This window comes from Suncus etruscus, chromosome 20 (genome assembly GCF_024139225.1).
Source record: "Suncus etruscus isolate mSunEtr1 chromosome 20, mSunEtr1.pri.cur, whole genome shotgun sequence".
Classification (NCBI taxonomy): Eukaryota; Metazoa; Chordata; class Mammalia; order Eulipotyphla; family Soricidae; genus Suncus; species Suncus etruscus.
Window position 1 is genome coordinate 30,790,105 of NC_064867.1, and position 20,395 is coordinate 30,810,499.

General features: G+C 50.4%; 1 protein-coding gene across 1 annotated transcript in view; it reads right to left on the reverse strand.

The window, feature by feature from the left end:
* The window catches only part of WNT7A (Wnt family member 7A), a 53,782-nt gene that overhangs the window by 15,049 nt on the left and 18,338 nt on the right, over positions 1 to 20,395 (reverse strand). Inside the window, exon 3 of the mRNA XM_049766540.1 lies at positions 14,532 to 14,803. Coding sequence (XP_049622497.1) covers positions 14,532 to 14,803 — 272 coding nt within the window. The remainder of the gene's footprint in view (positions 1 to 14,531; positions 14,804 to 20,395) is intronic.

Here is a 20,395-nt window from a genome sequence, read left to right on the forward strand (position 1 = left end):
ACTTAAAACAAATAACTGTAGTAGAATGCCTGTCTCGAATACAGGCAGGGGATGGGTAGGGGGGGAGAGGGTAATGTTACACTGGTGAAAGGGGGTGTTCTGGTTATGACTGTAACCCAACTATGATCATGTTACTTAAATAAAAAATATATTAAAAAAAAAGAAAATTAGAGAGTTCAGACTAATAGGAGTCATGTTGAGGTGCTAACAGAGGCTCAGAGAGGCAGAGGGTGAGGGGACTGTGTTTGGGGCTTCAAGACTTTGCAGAGTCCTACTTGGAACTCCCAGATTTTTGCAGGATTATGCTTTGTAGGGAGTGGAAACCAGCTTAAGGATCCAAGGAGCCAACTCAGAGTCAGCAGGAGAGAGTCGAGCTCCCAGAGGGAAGTGAGTTCCCTGTCACCAGAAGCAATCAAGCCAGTTTGTGCTCTGTACTCTGCAAAATAAAGTCATGTGAGTGCCCCGAGACAAACAGCCTGAACTCAGTTGTACTAGAAAGGCCAGATTTCAAGGTCTGAACATGAAACAAAGGAAAGCAAATAACGTAAACGACCACACTCATCTCCATCACAGAGTGTAGTGGCATAACTGCGAGATAGGTGGGATGGCATGAGACTGAATGTCACCCCCTTGCACCTTCTTAATGTGACAATGAGAGCACATCAAAGAAAGATGAGCTGTTATCAAAATCTCTGCTGCTGCTGCACCGGGCTTGGCAGCTCCTGGGTCCGGTTGGAAATTTTAGAGTTCAGGCCCCTCCAAAATCTGAAGGTCTTGGCAGCTGTTTCTTGGGTGACTGGTGCTTGATCAAAACCCAAAATGCCAGGCTAAAGTGATTGTACAGTGGTTAGGTAACTTTCTTTGCACACAGCTGACCCAGGTTCTACCTGCTGCATCATATAAGGTCCCCTGATAACCGCCAGAATTAATTTCTGAACTTAGAGCCAGGACTAAACCCTGAGCACTAGGTGTGGCCCAAAGACCAAAACAAAACAAAACAAACCCCTGAGATGCTCAACAGAGACCCTGGCAGGAAATCCGGAGGACCCCACCCCATCCTCACTTCGGAAAGGTGTGGCCCTCAGCCAGTGTGGTTCAGCCTATGTGATGGAAGATTCTAGATCATGGGGTCCTTTGCTATCTCTGTGGCCTTTCATGTCCGTCCACTCCCTCCCACCACAAGGACCCACACACTAGCTTTCAGGTGAAAAGGGAGGGAGGAATCCTCTTGGAAATGGAGAACAACTGGGGCCAACCCTTAGGGACTTGGCAAGGGCCATTCAACAAACGCTGAGAAGCAGGACCAGATAGGTGCCAAAAGACAAAACTGAACCAAGTTAACCAACTCACCCTAAATTCCTGCTCCCTCTGAACGGTGGCCCGCAGGCATGAAGTGGCACTAAATATAGATGTGGTGAGCAAGTGAATCACTGCGAGGTGCCGCCTGCCGCCCAGGGCCTGTTTTACGGTTGAGTTGTAAACCATTGAGAGGGGAACTGTATTTAATGCTGACAGCTTCCAACTGCCCAGAGCAAGGAGGGAGGGGCAGGACCAATCGTGAGAGGAGCCAACCCAGCAGGCCTTGCAGAAATGAGTCAACCCAGGCTCCAAGTCCACCTCTGGAGAGTTCTTCTCTCCATGCCCCCTTCTGCTATCCTGACTCTCCAAGTCACAAATGCACCTAGATCTCCCCCTCCTGCTCCAGTGCCTCTCAACTATAGCTCTTGTCTTTGCTCTCCCTTCTCTGTTCCCTTATGACTACACTTCCTGTTTCCAACTCTTCTCTCTGAGAAATGGCTCTCCTCTCTTCTCTGCTCTCTGCTTGCTTTGTTTTTTTCCCTCTCTGATGATGAAACATTCCAGGGGTCAGCGTGTCCCCTGCTTTCTTCTGGAATGTCAGCCCCATAAAGGCAAGTATCATCTAATCCCAGGGCTTAAAACACGACCAGACACATAAATAGGTGCTTTGCTTCCCGATCATTGTGGCATGAATGAATGAGTGGATTTCTACCCCCTTTCTTTCAATAGGTCTGGCGACTACACTGGGGAAATGTCCAACTTGCCAGCATTCCAACGCACTCAGTCAACTGACTGTCTTCCAAATAACTACCCATACACCACCCCCTATCACCCCAGGCCCCATTCATTGTCCATGTACCCATCCACCCACCCATTCATCTACTCATTGACACATCTCACATTTACTCATTCATTCATCCATTCCCCATTCATCCATCCCCCACCCATTCTTTCTTCCGTCCATCCTCCATTCATCAATCCCTACCCATTCTCACATCTATCTGCCTATTGATCCACCCAGCCATCCATCTACTCATTGACCCATCCCACATTTACCCACCAATCCATCTCTCTCCATTCATCCTTCATTTTTATCCACCCATCTTCCATCCATCCTCTCACCCATTCCTTCATCTACCTACCCATCCATCCACTTATCCATCCACCCAACCACCCATTCATCTACCCACCCACCCATGCGCCCATCCATCCTTCCAAGTTTCCATTCACCTTCTATCTATCCTATTTATCTATCCATATATCTACTCATTGACCCATTCCAAATTTACCCACCCATCTATGCTCCATTCACTCTACATCCCCATCCACCTATCTCCATCCATCTTCTTACCCATTTCTTAATTTATCTATCTGCCCACCCATACCCCCACCAGCCACCCATCCATCCACCCACCCATCCACCCATGTATCTGTTCTATTTCCACCTACCTACCCACTTATCCAACCATCCATCCACTCATTGATCAATATCACACTGATCAATATCACCCGTCCTCTCACTCATTCCTTCATCTATCTACTAATCCATCACCCAACTCCCCATTTATCCCCTCATACCCCTTCAGCCCTTCATCTATCCACCCACCCATCCAGTATGAACGAGAAGAGGAAGCTTCGGCTGTACCCAGGACAGATAGGATGCTGCTCATCTTGGCCAGTGTTTCTCAATCTTTTTTTCCCTACTGTAACCTCTTTTGACCCCCATTTCCTTCCTGTGCCTTTTATCCTGTTGGTTGTCCCCTTAATCTCATGCCATGGCCCTCCACTAGTGAATTTCAGCTGTGGATACTTGGAACATGCAGATGGAGTGACTGGTGAGATTGGAGAAACCTCATTTTGTAGTAAAGACTTCCAGAATCCTGGAGGCCACACAAGATGCAGCCTGGGTCCTAATGCTCACCTGAGATGGGCTTCATGGGGAGCTGAGGCCACTTCCAAGGATGAGGCATAAAGCCACAAGAGGGGGGCCAGATGTGGGCATTCCAACAAGAGCAGCCTTTGCAACCAAAATTTCAGATGTAGGCTGCAGTGGTGATCTAAAGAGGCCTAATGGGGGGCGAGCAGCCCTTAGAGGGATATACTGGCACCTGGATTTTTTCTCCAAAGACACAGAAGTGTTCAGGCTTAGCAAAGGTGGCACATCCCCTTCACATTGCAAGCATTGATGATTCTTTGGGGCTATGTTCCTGCCACCCCTGCTCCCCCCTCAGACTCCCCCTCCTTTCTTTCCCCTGCTTTCCTCCCACCTCTCTGCAGATTTGATAACACCCAAGAGTCCCAGAGCCCCTGGAGGACAAAGGGGGTGATTGTCCTTAGTGGGCACCTTTTGACTTGGTCTCATTGGGGTGTAACTGAGCCCCAAGCTTCACCTCCCTGGGAGCCTCTCAGTTCCCCCCCCCCCCAGGCTGCCATCTCCTTTTCCGGTGGATTTTAAATGAGGCCCTAGGTGAAGGGCCAGTAGCCCAATGAAGATCCCTACTGGGAAATCAGCTAGTTCCCCCCTGACGTGCCCCCAGGCTGGCAAGGAGCCAGGGAGGCAACAGGATGGATGTACCTTCGATAATAACTCTAATGGGGCCCAGAGAGATAGCACAGCGGCATTTGCCTTGCAAGCAGCCGATCCAGGACCAAAGGTGGTTGGTTTGAATCCTGGTGTCCCATATGGTCCCCCGTGCCTGCCAGGAGCTATTTCTGAGCAGACAGCCAGGAGTATCCCCTGAGCACTGCCGGGTGTGGCCCAAAAACCAAAAAAAAAAATAAAAATAATAATAATAACTCTAATGTCCAACAGATTTCAGACCAGTAGCCCTAGTGTGACAGCCATGAGCCACACTTTAGTGTGCCATTTTCCTGATAATTCAAATGGAAAGAGCCACCTGTGGCTCTGCCAGACAATGAGGCTAAAGGTTCTTTCTAGTCCTGTAATCCTGTGATCTCACATGACTCCATAGGGCTATTGCCATGCTGGTTCTACAGAGGGAGAAACTGAGGCACAGAGGTGAAGTCAATAACCTCTTCTGCTCCCACACAGATGCAGTAAAGTCAGTATCTTCAGAGCCCCCTCATACGCCAGCACAAATCATATACTCTGGGCATGGAAAGGGGATAGAGAGGGTGGCATCCCATGGCCCCCAATCATCTAGGCTAGTACTAGGTCTCAGCCATGTCCTTTTGTCTCCCACCATGAGTAATGTGGGTCTGGCTCCTGCCCTCTGAAGGGGGCACTTCTGAAGGAGGAGACTCCATGGGCTGGGAAAACTGAAATGCCTTCTACCCTACTGCATGGATGACTGACTACTTACCCAGTAGTACCCTGACTTTCCATGGCAGTGAAGATCCCTCACCTGAGACCCCCTTACCCCCAGTCAAGTGTCCTCCTGGAAGTGTCCCCTGAGTCCCAGGACAATGGCCCAGGACTGTCCCAGGGGGCAGCATTCCCACAGTGACCAGAGCAAGAGACAGGACAGTTTCCAGAACTCTAGATATAAAATGGGGGTCCCCAGTGCTCTAGGAATCTTGGGATAGAAACCCACAATTCCAGGCTGGAGAGTGGACACACAGCTAAAGGCCTTGCAGGATGCCAAATCTGGTCAATTCCTTGGCACCACGTGTCCCCCCCCAAAAAAAAATTCTGCCAAGACTGACCCTGAGCACAGAGCCAGGGAGCAAACCTAGAGCACCACCAAAAATGGCCCCCAAACCAACCAAATCTCAGAATTTAGTGAAGTGTGAATAGAGGTGAGGAAAGACAAGAACTGCCAGAGTTGGGAGTTCTAGAAGAAGTGGGGTCCCAGGGCTTGGATCCAGTCCCGGGGGGAGGGGGGAGGCGCTACAGCCTTGTGACATGGGGAAGTCTCTGAACCTCTTTGTTTCCCATGCCTCCTTTCAAAGTGAAGAAAACTGTAGAGAGAGCTACCTGGCAGGATATGGGGTATGTGGATCACCCCTGAATCCTGGGTGTGGAACTGAACGGAGACTCACCCCTTGTTCCCTACAGTGTCCTCTTCCTCATGGACATGAGCCCCTCCCACCCACCCCCATGCACAGGCTACCCTGCCTCCCTCCTCACTCTGCATCCTTCAGTGACAGGGATGGGAACAAAGACAATGATGGGCACAGTGTTAGGGATAGCGAGGGGACAGTGACAGAGATAGTGAGAGTACAGTGAGGGAAAGAGAGGGGACAGTGAGGGGGCAGTGATGGAGATGATAGGGCTAATGATGGGGACACTGGTAGTGACAGTAGCTGGCCAGCTCCAGGCTGAGCTCTCTGATCATCTCTCAGGCCAGGCGCTCAGGCTGGCACCTCTGGGCCTGCTGCTGGTTGTCTGGGTCCATCCTGGGCCAGAACAGAGAGTGTCTCAGCTCCCCAGGACAAAGGGGACACTCAAGGGGATGATAAAAAAAAAAAAAGCCAACCCTCATTGGGATCCACAGGACGTTCAGTAAGGCTGTAACATTCCCTAAAGGGTTCCATCCTAGGGCCCGGAGAGATAGCACAGCGGCGTTTACCTTGCAAGCAGCTGATCCAGGACCAAAGGTGGTTGGTTCGAATCCCGGTGTCCCATATGGTCCCCCGTGCCTGCCAGGAGCTATTTCTGAGCAGACAGCCAGGAGTGACCCCTGTGCACTGCTGGGTGTGGCCCAAAAACAAAAACAAAAACAAAACAAAAAAAAAAAAGGGTTCCATCCTAGAAGGCGAGAGATGGGCAGTTTTGGGGAGTGGAAGGGTTGTGTGGGAGGGTGAGGGGCTGTAGATGGGCAGGGGAAAGCGGGGGAAAATTGGGACTGATAGTACCAAGAACAATGATGCTGAGAGAACAGACTGGGTCTTTGCTCTCTGTCAGGAGAAAGCCTAGCCCAAGGGAATCCAGAGTCAGTCCATATTCTCATAGTTATGTGTCACATCTATAAAATCTCAGTAGTCGTTATTTTAAATATATAATATATATAAGAAACCAGTAAAACGAGTCAGAGGGAGAAGGATAGAAAGAATGATCACACTCATTTATGGGCTATAAAAAAAAAAGATAGTAATAATACCCAAAGACAATAGAGATGAGAACAGAAGGACTGGTCCCATGGCAGGAAGCTTGTCGCAAAGGAAGGAGTGTGCAGTTAGGGCAGAGAAGGAACTACTATGACAATGAGAGTTGGAAAGAATCATGCTGGACACGAACTGAAAAGATCTTATCTCTTGCTGAAAAGAGAAAGTGATATCACATGATATCCCTTCAGTAACAATAATGCAAACCACAGTGTCTTAAAGGAATAAGGGGAGAGGATGGGATGATGTCTGTCTTAGAGACAGGCAGGGGAGAGGGCAGGACGAAAACTGAGGATATTAGTGGAGGGAAGTGGACACTGGTGAAGGATGTTGGACATTGTCTGGCTAAAATTTAAACATGAACAACATTGAAGCTATGTATCTCATGGTGATTCCATTAAAATATCAATTAAAAAGTTGAGAGAGAGGAAGGAAGGAAGGAAGGAAGGAAGGAAGGAAGGAAGGAAGGAAGGAAGGAAGGAAGGAAGGAAGGAAGAAGAAAGAAAGAAAGAAGAAAGAAAGAAAGAAAGAAAGAAAGGAAGAAAGAAAGAAAGAAAGAAAGAAAGAAAGAAAGAAAAGAAAGAAAGAAAGAAAGAAAGGAAGGAAGGAAGGAAGGGAAGGAAGGAAGGAAGGAAGGAAGGAAGGAAGGAAGGAAGGAAGGAAGGAAGGAAGGAAGGAAGGAAGGAAGGAAGAAAGGAAGGAAGGAAGGGAGGGAGGGAGGGAGGGAGGGAGAAAGAAAGAGAAAGAAAGGAAGGAAGGAAGGAAGAAAGAGAAAGAAAGGAAGGAAGGAAGGAAGGAAGAAAGGAAGGAAGAAAGAAAGAAAGAAAGAAAGAAAGAAAGAAAGAAAGAAAGAAAGAAGAGAAAGAAAGAAAGAAAGAAAGAAAGAAAGAAAGAAAGAAAGAAAGAAAGAAAGAAAGAAAGGAAGGAAGGAAGGAAGGAAGGAAGGAAGGAGGGAGGGAGGGAGGGAGGAAGGAGGGAGGGAGGGAGGAAGAAAGGAAGAAAGAAAGAAAGAGAAAGAAAGGAAGAAAGGAAGGAAGAAAGAAAGAAAAGAAAAGAAAGAAAGAAAGAAAGAAAGAAAGAAAGAAAGAAGAAAGAAAGAAGGAAGGAAGGAAGGAAGGAAGGAAGGAAGGAAGGAAGGAAGGAAGGAAGGAAAGGAGGAGGGAGGGAGGGAGGGAGGAAGGAGGGAGGGAGGGAGGAAGAAAGGAAGGGAGGGAGGAAGAAAGGAAGAAAGAAAGAGAAAGAAAGGAAGGAAGGAAGGAAGGAAGGAAGAAAGAAAGAAAGAAAGAAAGAAAGAAAGAAAGAAAGAAAGAAAGAAAGAAAGAAAGAAAGAAAGAAAGAAAGAAAGAAAGAAAGAAAGAAAGAAAGAGAGAAAGAAAGAAAGAAAGAAAGAAAGAAAGAAAGAAAGAAAGAAAGAAAGAAAGAAAGAAAGAAAGAAAGAAAGAAAGAAAGAAAGAAAGAAAGAAAGAGAAGAAAGAAAGAAAGAAAGAAAGAAAGAAAGAAATGAAAACTAAACCCAAGCAGAACACTATAGTACACTAGCCTTCTCGGCCCCACAGAAATTTGGGACCACCTTTGGTTTATCTCAAATTTTAGTTTTTTGGGGGGAGGGCTGCATCTTCCACAACCAACTCTGGCACCTGCTCTCTCGGAGAGTCCCTCAAGGCCAGAATGCACGCATGCCATTTCATTCACTTGCACAAATTCACAAATACTCCCTGAGCATCGGCAATGAGCCAGGCACTCTTCCCACATGTGGTGGACGCTGTAATGGGCCACACAGTCAGGGCAGACACAAGGCAGATCGTGGAGGGGAGGTGCCTTTGTCTGGAACTTAAGTGTTTGCGAAACAAGGTAGGGGCAGTGCAGTGTGGGCCCAGATGACTGCAGAGGAGGCCAGTGGGGAATAGGCCTGAGGTTGAGGACATCTGAGCTGGAAGCTGCGGAGACCAAGGGAGCTGGTTAGGCAAAACCCAGAGGGAGGGACATTCCAGACAAAGGAGAGATATGTGCAAAGACCCTGAGGTCAACAGAAGCCCCAGTTCCCATCCTCTTCATCTGTCGGACCCCAAAGACCCAATTTAGGCTGGAAGGAAGGTTTCGCCATGGAAACTGAGACCCGGGAGAAATGGGATATGGCTTAGTCTGTGCCCAGCCTATGTCACTTGGTTTCCTGCAGGCGATGAAAATCCAGGTCCACCCTGGGCCCTGGGGTGGAGGGCAGCAACAGTGGCTTGTTCCATGGCTCTTGACATGCCATCCCTGACCTCGTCTTGTATCAAATATGTAAGTGACCCTCAGGATAGCAGAGAGGGACATAGCTGAGTGGGTCTTATCTGGGCACCACCCACCGGTTCGCCCTGACTCACAGGCCTGCCCCTGGCTCCCAGGAACGGCAGACCAGACGGGGCAGGGCAGGAAGGGACAAGATCGGCACCCTCGCCAGCGAGCGAGGGGCTGGGCAGGGCCAGGGAGGGGACTTGGGCTCAGGTGGAATTCCTTCGGCCTGAGCTCATCTCCCTGAAGCACACGGGAGGCAACAGTGCATTCCAGCAGGCTGGCGGCCCTCAGGGACCCTGGCCCAGGACTGCCCCGCCAGGGCTCCGGGACCCCTCACTCAGGCTCCTCTGCACCCCAGCCAGGGTCTATGTCTTCCTGGATGCACTCAGAGGCCTTCCAGAGTATCTAGTGGGCAGGCTGGCTCAGAACACCCCCTTTATTGCATCCTCCTGGGGGGCTACCAAGGAAACACACAGGCAGGACCTAGAACCTGCTGCGTGCCTCCCCGAGGTTGTGCCCTGCTCTCTGCCACCATCCCAGGCCCTCTATACTTTCATGCACCAGAGGCAGTCGGCAATAGCTCAAGACTGTGCCTCTCTAGGGTTCAGAGTGATAGCAGAGCAGTAGAGCATTTGCCTTGCACATACTGATCCAGGACAAACCTGGGTTTGATCTCCAGTCTTCCAGATGGTCCCCCAAGCCAGGAGAGATTTCTGAGCACACAGCCAGGAGTAATCCCTGAGCATCACCAGGTGTGGCTTCCCCCCCCAAAAAAAAAGACTGTGCCTTTCTTTCTAGAATTAAGATGCAGCGAGAGGAGGCCTCTGTGCATACCATCTGCTAGAATCAGGCTTGTTCCATGCCCCCTAACCATCCAATCACCTGCCTCCAGGTCCAATGGCTTCTGCTGCAGATCCTGCCCAACACCAGTATGGGACAATACCCAACCATCCAGCCCTGCCAAGGCCAGTTGGGTTCATTCTGCTGTCTCAGGAGCTGTCCCTGCCACCATTCATTCCCGGTCCCCTGCTGTCTCAGTCACATTTGCTCCTCTGACCTTTACCCGCGAGAGAAATGGAGCCCTGCATTGTCTCTGTAGGTCAGCCCTGCAGAAGGCATGAATCTGCTCCATGTCCCCTCACAGCCTTGCCATTCCTTGACCCCATGGCCCAAGACATTAAAGCTGCCACTGTGTGTTTCCAATACTTGACATTTTGGTTGTTCTTTGGGTTTTTTTTGTTGTTGTTGTTGTTGGTTTTTTTTTTTTTTTTTTTGGTTTGGGGACCACACTTGGCAGTTCTCAGGGCTCACTCCTGGCTCTGCACTCAGGAACCACATCTGGTGGAATTAGGGGAAAAACAATGGATTGCCAGGAATTGAACCTGGATCAGCTGTGTGCAAGGCAAATACCTACCCTCTGGACTATCATTCTAGCCTCAAATTTGACCCATCTGCCTGTCTTCTCCCCCCCCCCCCCCCCCCCGCCCCATCCCATCTCAAGCATCTGCTCACCAACCCCAGCCTGCAACTGGGGTTGGGCTGCTCTTTTCCCATGGCATGGAGCCCCAAATCCTCTCCTCTACCTTTGTCGTCAGACAGCAATTGAAGGTAAACATTTTTCTCCCTCAAAATGCTAGAAAGAAGAAGTTCCAAGCCCAGGGTCCTGCCAGTCAGATTCCAACAAACTCCCATCCCTCCTCTCCCTCTACTTCATAGTAAGGGCCATGGTTCCAAGCTCCAATTTGATGATAGGACCCTAATATCTGACTGTCTCAATTTGAACAACCTGAGGGTCCGATTCAAGTCTGTATGAACCCTAAACTTCCAATGAAAAAAAAATCCTGATTCCCAAAAAAAGATGTCTGCCCTCTGCCCCCTGTCTCTCTTCCACCTGGCTTATCCTGAATAGAGCCTCTAGACCACACAACTGCATGATATAGTACAGGGAAGGGGGGCTGGTCCCCCAGCCTGTAAGAGAAGTCAGGTGTGGGGGTCACATTGGCACGCGATTGCCCGGGTCCAAACTGCAAGGGCTGAATCCTCCGGATGCCAAGGCTGTGCTCCCGGCAACAGACCCTGATCCAGCAAGCTGCCACCTTTGGCCTCTGGGACACGCACCCCCTCCTCGACTTCGCCTGCCTCCTCCTGCTCTCGCCCCAGCTGCAACAAGCCCCGGAGCCTGTGGTCAGGTTGAGTCTTGTCAAGGAGTCGCGGGAGCCAGGAGCAGCGATAAACACATCTGTGAGAGCTTCCAAGACGCTCAGCCAGGCGCGGCTGCACGTGCCTGGGGCCCACTGTGGCCTGTCCTGAGGGGGAGGGCTGTGCCTTCCAGGAAATGGCAGAATTCGAGGGGATCGTCCCTTTGCACCCACACCTGATCCTGGCGTAGAGACCCACAAGTCAAGGGTTTCTAAGGCCTCTTGGAGCCTCAAGAGCCCATTTGACAGGCAAGGAAACTGAGGCCCTTCCACTGCCGTCATACCCTGAATCACTACCCTTTGCCTAGGCTAGATGACTGTCCTGGTTTCTGACCACTTGGACATGTGTTTGGCCCTTGGGTCACAGTGAGGTTTTGACTGAGTTGACAAGCCACCGGGTCACAAGACTAGAAATGGCCGAGGGGCCACCTTCCTGGTCAGCTCTGGCTAACAAGTCTGGCTACTGCCTAGTGTGCCCCGTGAGCCCATGAACCATCTGGACCCTGTTTCTGGTTAGAAAAGACACAGCCAGACCCAGCCTTCACTCTACCTGAACCCTAGTGTTTGTCCTGACCTCACTCTGCCTACCAGGAGTTTATGCCCATGATGATTCCTGCCCCTCTCCAGAGCCAACAGCAACTTCAGAGCCCCTAAGAAGGACATCCTGTCCACCTCCTGTGGGTGGACAGTCTGGGCTCTGTCTTCAGCAGGCTCAGGGGCCATGGGGGTAGAAAACTCTGGAACAAGGCAGTTCCCAAAGTCAGGCTAAAAGGACAAGTTTCTGGGGTGTATGTGGCAGAGGATGGGGGGTCCTCAGAGCCTGAGGCAGGACAGTAATCCAGAAGCTTTCAGTCCTAGAGGTAATTCTGGCCTTCGATCCTCCTCAGAGGCCTACAGACCAACCTTCTGTGCTACTAAACTGCTCTAGACCTGGGATCTAGACCTGTAGTCACCAGAATCCACAGTAGGCCCGGGCCTCCCCTCTCTCCTCTGCTTGGTCAAACTTTACTCCTTTGTAGGGGCCCATTCTCTAGGAAACCCAGCAAGATTGGGCTGAAGACCTCTGGCAGGTTCCCCCACATCTGTGTCAAAAAAGAGGGTCCCTTACACCCATAAAATACAGACCCTTTCACATCCCACCACACTCTCTCTCACACAGGCCCTTCCAATTAACCCCTCATTAGGGTTGGGAATTAGGCACTATTTCTCTTTACTGCAAGGGTGAGCACTGCCAGGACAGGTCAGATCAAGAAGCCCATCACCTGTAAACTCAGCCCAAAGGAGACCCAGGCTGGGAGAGAGGGCAAGGTTGGCTGCATCACTGCGTAGGCTGGCATGGCCCTGGGACGTTGCCCTTCGACTGGCCAAGTGAGCTGTACCCCATGACTCATGGGCAACCCCGGAGAACTATGGCATACAGGATGTGGAAAAGCCTGAGGGGCTGTGTAGGCCCCCAATACCTCAACATCCCTTCCAGATAGACTGCCCCATGTTAGGCTTGGCCCCTTCCTATTGGTCCCCACTTGGTACAGAGAAGAGACTGGCTCAAAGTCAGGCTCTGGGTGGGGGGGTCTGAGGTTCACTCATTATTTGAGACCCGTGGCTTTGACCCTTCAGGGGCAGGGGACAAAGGGAGGCACCATTAAGGGGGTCACCCCACAAAGTGTGTTTGAGAACAAAACTCATCTAGACATCTGAGTTCTTAGTTCCAAAGGGCCAGCTCCGTGGATGCATAGGCTAGAACCCCTGTAAAATCCTTCCTTTTGCTTTGCTTGTCTTTTGTGAAGGCTTTTATTTTTTAATTTAAAGAATCATTTATTAACTTTTTGGGATTTGGGGGCCACACGCAGCAGTGCTCAGGGCTTACTCCTGGCTCTGCACTCAGGAATCACACTCCTGATGGTGCTTAGGGGATTATATGGGATGCGGAGGATCGAACCTGGTTAGCCACAGGCAAGGCAACTGCCCTACTCTCTACTATCACATCAGTCCTTGTTTTCCATCTTTCTGATTTATTGGTGATCCTTAGCATGCTCACCTCCTATGAATGAAGAAATCGCTGACCAATCAGGACTCTGTGGATCGAGGGATCCACCCAAGCACACCAGAATAGAGTTGAGGAAGGGCCACACCAATGACCCTTTCTGACCTGGTTCTCAGTTTCCCCACGGAGAGTGGCCTGGTTTCTTTCACTCCTCCTGTTGCCTGACCCCCAGAGGTCCTTTACACATATCCTGGCACCTGATACATGAGTGACCAATCCCCCTTATGCCACCAATGGACCTCCCTCCCTGTCTGCTGTGGCCCCCAAGTACCTACTGGGTGATGCCCAGCCCATATCTGAGCTTCTCCTCTCCCATCCCTCCTGGGCAAGGGGTCTAAGCACCCCCAGAGCCCACTCCAGGCTCAGCTCAGGACACTGTGCCTGGCTTGGGTGCCCAGGGACACATGACCAAACTGCTTCTGCTCAAACACCATCCAAAATGAAGGGTGCGAGACCGGAGAAATAACACAGTGGAAGGGCATTTGCCTTGCATGTGGCTGATCGGGAACAAATCCAGTTCAATTCCTGGCATCTCATATGGCCCCTCAAGCCTGCCAAGAAAAATTTCTGTGCATAAATCCAGGAGTAACCCATGAGTATTGCCGGGTATGGCCCAAAAAACCAATCAATCAATCAATCAATAAATAAACTGCTAAAAAAAATGAAAGGTGCACTCCTTTTCTCAACAGTTTTCCAAAAGTGAGAACTGCTCCTTTCTCTCTGCCGGGCCTTCTTCTCTAGGACCCCCTCTCCCCAACTCTGTGCCACTCTCTGGTTTTGGGGTCTACAGACTCCCTACCCCCTCACCCAGGGCAGCCAGTAACCCCTGGGCAGGAGTGCCTGAGCACTTCTACTCAAATATTTTAAGGTCATTCCTGACATTTTGTTTGTTTGTTTGTTTGGGGGCCACACCCAACAGTGACCAAGGGTTTCTCTTGGCTCTGCATCCAGGAATTACTCATGATAGGCTTAGGGAACCATATGGAAATCCAGGAATCAAATCCAGGCCGGCCGCATAAAGGCAAGCACCCTACCTGCTGTGTTATCACTTCACTCTGGCACCTTGACTTTCCTGAAGCTGAATTCAGGGAGAATCCAAAGAGACTCTAACCAATGAACTTCCTTTAATTTGAGCTCCAAGCCTTTGGTGACATGACCAAGGCCCTATTAGCAGCCCTGGCAGGTTCTCCAATAGGGTGATTTCTACTGAACTCACCTGCTCCCCACCTTTCCTCACCCCAACTGATTCAGTGGACCTCTTTCATTATGTTAAGTGACTTCTGAGAGATAGCACAGGGGTAGGGCATTTGCCTTGCATGCAGGACAGACGGTGATTCGAATCCCTGCATCCCATATGGTCCTTAGTGCCTGCCAGGGCCTATTTCTAAAAGCAGAGCCAGGAGTAATCCCTGAGCACTGCCGAGTATGATCAAAAACAAAACAAAACAAAGCAAAATCTGAGTACTTTAAGACTGATTCTACCTCTGGTCACTGACCAGTTGTCCCCAGATCCTGACCCTGTAGCATACGGACAGTTGGAACCAGCCGACACAGGTTGCCAGCTGATACCCCAAAACTACCACCACCAGGAGGTCACTGTTTTGCCTCTTGTCCATGAGCCACCCGGCCCCCCACCTGCTGCCTACCTTCCGGCCCGCCTCGTTATTGTGCAAGTTCATGAGCGTGCGGGCATTCTGCTTGATCTCCCGGGCATCCACAAAGACCTTGGCGAAGCCGATGCCGTAGCGGATGTCGGCCGAGCAGCCACCCCACTTCCAGCCCTCGTCCCGGTGGTACTGGCCTTGCTTCTCCTTGTCGCAGCCGCAGTCGCTCAGGTTCCCCTGTGTGCAGGCAGCGGTGATGGCGTGGGCCACTCCTGCGGCGATGATGGCATAGGTAAAGGCAGCCTCCCGGCTCCCTGCAACGGAGACATGAAGAGAGTTGGGTCACAGTTTGGCGGGAAGGCAGAGTTAGGGAACAAGACACTGCCAAGAAAGTTGCATCATGGGAGGCGATGACAATGTGGGAGTCTCCCAAATCCACCTCTGCAGACCCCTTGGCCTTCCTGTCCCCCCCCACCCAACCCATGGCCTTGAATACAGACAGAGAGCTGACAAGGCAGTAGAGGAAAAATGCTTGCAGGTTGGGACTGGAGCGGTGGCGCAAGTCCATCCCCAGGTGTCCTATATGGTACCCCAAGCCAGGAGTAACCTCTGAGCATCACCAGGTGTGGCCCAAAAAAACAAACAAAAAAATGCTTGCAGGTTGGTTATCCAGGTCTGGGGCCAGATGAGGGGGGGCCTCATGACAATGACCAATTACTCCCATCCACACTGACATCAGGTGTCACCTGCCCATGAGCAAGAGGCTCACAGCCCAGGGACAGCCCAGAGACATGCACAGAGCTCTGAGGCCAGAGCTGGGACTTGAACCCAGTGCCTTCCTCTCCAACCCTGTGACTCAGCAGGTGCCCCTCCCTTTGTGTGTGTGCCCAGCTCTGCAGCAGGCACAGGGGCCTGGCTCAAGGCCCTGATACAAATGCCATGTTTGCTCTTGCTCTGTAGGTTCTCTAGATGAGTGTGACACAGAATTCATGCCATCATGGCTCCTGCTGTGGGTTCACTGCTATTTTAGGGGTCTGTTCCCCCTCTTATCCATGCGCCCCCTCACGAAGACTGTAAGTAGTGCCAGGAAGGTTGGGAGCTGGCCTCTCCTCCCAAGTGTGTAATAGATGGCAGGGACTGGAAAGAGAAAGGGACGCCTGGGGAAGGGAAAAAGTCATGTTCAGCAGTGAGAAGTTCATGGATTGTTTGGGAGCCCAGAAGTATTGTTTTGTCACTGCAGCGGCTAGAGGGGCTGCTCTCAGAAGCTTTCCAAATTTGAGGGGGTCTTACTTGAAAACCTACTTGTATGCATTCTGGACTTGGCATCCAAAACTCAGTCTGCGGGGCCGGGCGGTGGCGCTAGAAGTAAGGTGCCTGCCTTGCCTGCGCTAGCCTAGGACGGACGCGGTTCGATCCCCCGGCATCCCATATGGTCCCCCAAGCCAGGAGCGACTTCTGAGCGCATAGCCAGGAGTAACCCCTGAGTGTCACCGGGTGTGGCCCAAAAAACAAAAAAACAAACAAACAAAAAAAAAACCTCAGTCTGCATGACTGCTCATAAAGGGTGTGGCTCAGGGGCCGGAGAGATAGCATGGAGGTAGGGTGTTTGCCTTGCATGTGGAAGGATGGTGGTTCAAATCCCGGCGTTCCATATGGCCCCCCTAGCCTGCCAGGAGTGATTTCTGAGCGTAGAGCCAGGAGGAATCCTGAGTGCTGCCGCGTGTGACCCAAAAACAAAACAAAACAAAAAATTAAAAAAGGGGGGTGTGGTTCACAACACTTTAGACAGCAGGGGACAAGGTGGGCACACGCACAAGCTTGGCTTCCAGCCTGGCAGTCAGTAGGCCAAATGCCCAACAAGGCTCAATTTATGAAAACTGAGATATGCTGAGATCTTGGAGACATGGCTGAGTTCACAAGAAGGTAGAGGCCTGGGGGTGGGTGAGTGGGAGCCACAAGCAGATGGAGCCCTCTGGATTGGGGGAAAGCTGGAATATGATTGCCTTATGTTGCTGGACCTGGCAATGAATGAGCTTTAGAAAGAAGGTTGACATGGGTCCCCCTGGAGGGACAGTAGGATAGAGCCAAGACGTAACAGCTAGGTGGTATTTGTGATGAATAGCTCTTAAGGGTAAAAAATTGTTTCCAGGTTCACCATGGCAGCAGCAGAAATAAAATGGGCATGAGCAAACAGAATTATCTTGAAACCTTTATCTCCAAATTAGAGTTGTGCTTGGTTTCACAGCAGATGGGAAGAAGACAATTTACTAACACCCTTCTGTGAATATTCCACATAAACACATAAAATCTAGTCTTCACCCAGCTCCTGAAGAAACACATGATCAAGTACTCAAAGCCAGATTACAGGAGAAAAGGTGACTATTCTATGCAAGAATCCATAAAAGAACAACTTAGCAAAATGTTTTTTACTATCAAGCTGCCATCAAGATGGCATCATAGATGTTACAAAAAAAAAAAACAAAAAAAAAAAAAAAAAAAAAAAAAAAAATGTATCTGAGCTGGAGAGATAGATCAGCAGTTAAGACAAGTAATTGTCTTGCATGAGGCTGATTCAGATTCAATCTCAGGCATCCCATTTCATCATCTGCTCACCACCAGGAGTAATTCCTAAGCACAGAGCCAGGCATAAGCCCTGAGCATCACTAGGCATGGTCCAAAAGTAAACAAACAAACTAAATAAATAAACAAACCAGACCCGCCAAAAGACAGATGAGATTGATATTCTCAGGAATCAGAGAGAGATGTCATTCTCTGGTTCATTTGTCATTAAACACACACATACCTAATCTGACAGTCACTGTCATGTTATATAGTAAAAGCATAATGAAATGTCTCCATAACAAAACAAAAAGTTTCTGGGCCAGAGCAGTGGCACAGGCAATAGGGCGTTAGCCTTGCACGCACTAACCTAGGACGGACTGCTGTTCGATTCCCCTGGTATTCCATATGGTGCTCCAAGCTAGGAGGATTTCTGAGCTCATAGCCAGGAGTAACCCCTGAGCATCACTGGATGTGGCCCCAAAACCAAAATAAATAAATACATAAATACATAAAATTTCAATGCTGGACTCCCAGGGCAGATGTGGGGCTGGGAAAATCCCCCCCACCTGAGAAAAGCTAGTCAAGAAGTGAGGAAAAGAGGTGGCTCTCCTGGTGACTGGGAAGTGACCAAGGGGGACTCTGATTGTGTGGTCACATCAGACCACTGGAAGGTGACTGTGCCCCTTTATCAGAGAGAAACAGGGTGTGCAAATGTAGGGGGGCACAGTCACCATATAATTAGAGACTTGCCCTTCTGGAAAACTCCTCCCTGGGGCAGGGACAAGATGCGGGTGGCCAGCACAGCATCAGGTGAAATAGTGCATATGTGTATGTAGGGTGGGGAGTTGCCCTGTCCTGGGTCTCCTGGAGTGCTGTGGGCATCACAGGGCCAGCAGCTATGTCCCTCATGCATCCCTCCTGTGAGGGAAGGACCATAGCACCACTGCATAGTGACTGGTATGCCCCCCCCCAACCAGAGGGAACTGATCCCGTGCTATGGCCTTTATCTCTGTACCTACTGCCTTCAGATACCACAAAGGACCCCAGAACCCAGGTGCTGGCTGTAAAAGCCCAGAGCTTCTACCAGTGGTCCTCAAACTATGGCCCGCGGGCCACATATTGTATTCGTATCTGTTTTGTTTCTTCATTGCAAAATAAGATAGATGCAGTGTGCATAAGAATTCGTTCATAAGTTTTGTGTTTACTATAGTCAGACCCTCCAATGGTCTGAGGGACAGTGAACTGGCCCCCTGTTTAAAAAGTTTGAGGACCCCTGTAAGACCCACCTCTGCAAATATCCAAGAAATGTCAGCCAGTTGTATGGAATCTAAGGGGGGCTCCATCCCTGAGACAGGCATTTGGAGGTGGCTACTTTAATGCACACAGCGATGGTACAGGAACCACATGAGACATGCTCCCAATGCTAACAGAACCGTGTGTGTGTGTGTGTGTGTGTGTGTGTGTGTGTGTGTGTGTGTGTGTGTGTGTGTGTGTGTGAGCGAGGGAGTAGACTGGAGCCCATTTCTGACGGAAGTGGGTGGCCTTGGGCAAATTGCCTTTTGGGACCTACATGTCCTTATCTGGGAACCTCGATTGCTCCACAGGAAGTCGTTGGGACCTCCTGGTCCCCCTTCCTGTCTCTTCCTCCACCCACACCTGCCACCCCACAGCTCCTATGGAATAGAATGTTCTGGAAAGCAGGCACTTTTTGGTATTTCCCCCAGGTGACTGTTCCAGCCATGTGTGCTGAGTGAATACAGGGCAGTTACAGCATCACAGACCTCTTCCTGAGTGGCCTATAGTTCATGTAAGGGGCCTCAAGAAAGCAGACTTGCTACTCCTTAGAAGACCAGCCATAGTCCCCCACCGGGTTTAGGGAGAAGTAAAGCAGGTAATGGCTGAGCCAGACCCAGAGACAATCCAGGTTTCAGGATTTGTTTCAAGAGGAAAGGGCATTAGGAAAATAACCCTGGCTGGTGTCCCAACCCCAGGTCCCAACCCCTGTCTATGGGGCATTTATTTCTGTGGGGAATTTCACAACAGCGCTGCTGGGTGGGTCCCATTTTTCACAATTTTAAAGGTGAAGAAATGGAAGCTCTGAAGGGTCAAGTGAATCATGAGTTTCCTTGTCCGCAACCTCACCTAGAAAGCAGCTGCAACTGGGGTGCCTCAGTCAGCCTTCCATGGGCCCACCTGGGACAGAGTGAGGTTCCGACTGGCTTTAAGCATCAGCCCTTATCTTGGTCCAGAGACTCATTCAATTGTTATCAGCTAATGTGCACATGAGTAACACAAAACACCCAGAACACCCATTGGGATGGGGGAGATAGGAGATAGGAGACAGAAGCTGACAATGGGCAGGGAAAACCGAAGGGGATCCTAGGATGGAACATCTCATCTCAGGGTAAGGGGCATGTGAAAATCCACCCAGTCATCATCCTGGCCCCACCCTGGGGAAGAATATCTCTGGGCTTTATCCCAGGGGAAACCCAGGCTTGCAAGGAAGCTTACCCAGACACCACCAGGAAGCTCTGCAAGTCACCTGCAGTTCTCAAAGGCTTAGTGACCAGGCTTGCTTCTGGCCCATGCCTAGAACTTTCAGAAGGGAACCCTGCCTTGGTCCATGCAGGATTCTATAAGGTTATGGTCTGAATGCTGCCTCAGGGTCTGCATGGATGGTTCTAGAAACTACAGGACAAGTGGGTAAGCTGTACCCATCAGTATAGCACCAAGAGAACCATGGCCCAGGCCTATTCCTATTCCTTACATGCCACACAAACCCACTTCCTGGAGCTTAAACCATGGCCCTCTGAGAAGCAAACTATTTCTGTGTCCATCCTGCTGCCCAGTTCAGGAGTTTGGCCCAGTCCTGAGCCCCGCTCTGGTGCCTCAGCAAACCCTACTGTGAGAACATTGCTTCCATGGAGGAGGGTTGATGAGTGAAGATGCTGAGTTTGGCCCCTGCTGACCATATGTCTACCAGGCCTGACCCTCTGCTCCCCCAACCTTCTCTCTTTTCTGTCCCTTCAACCCTAAGATGTTCCTTAACCCTTACTGTGAGCCAAGTTGGAAGTGCTGGGATCAGTGGGTCCTGTTACCCCCCATCATTCAATCCCAGAGTCCAGGGCGCAGTGGACAGACTGGTTCAGGGAAGTTAGAACCAACCTCTCTGGTAGAGCCCTGCCCTCACCTCTTCCTTAACTCCCACCACCCACACCTCCAGGTAAAGTTTCCATCGAGCCCAGGCGGCGTCAAGGAGACCTGGGACACAATAGGGCTTATCAGTCCCTCCTCTCTGCTCTTTATTCAGCTGGTCAGCTGAATCTTCGAATCCTCCTCTATGA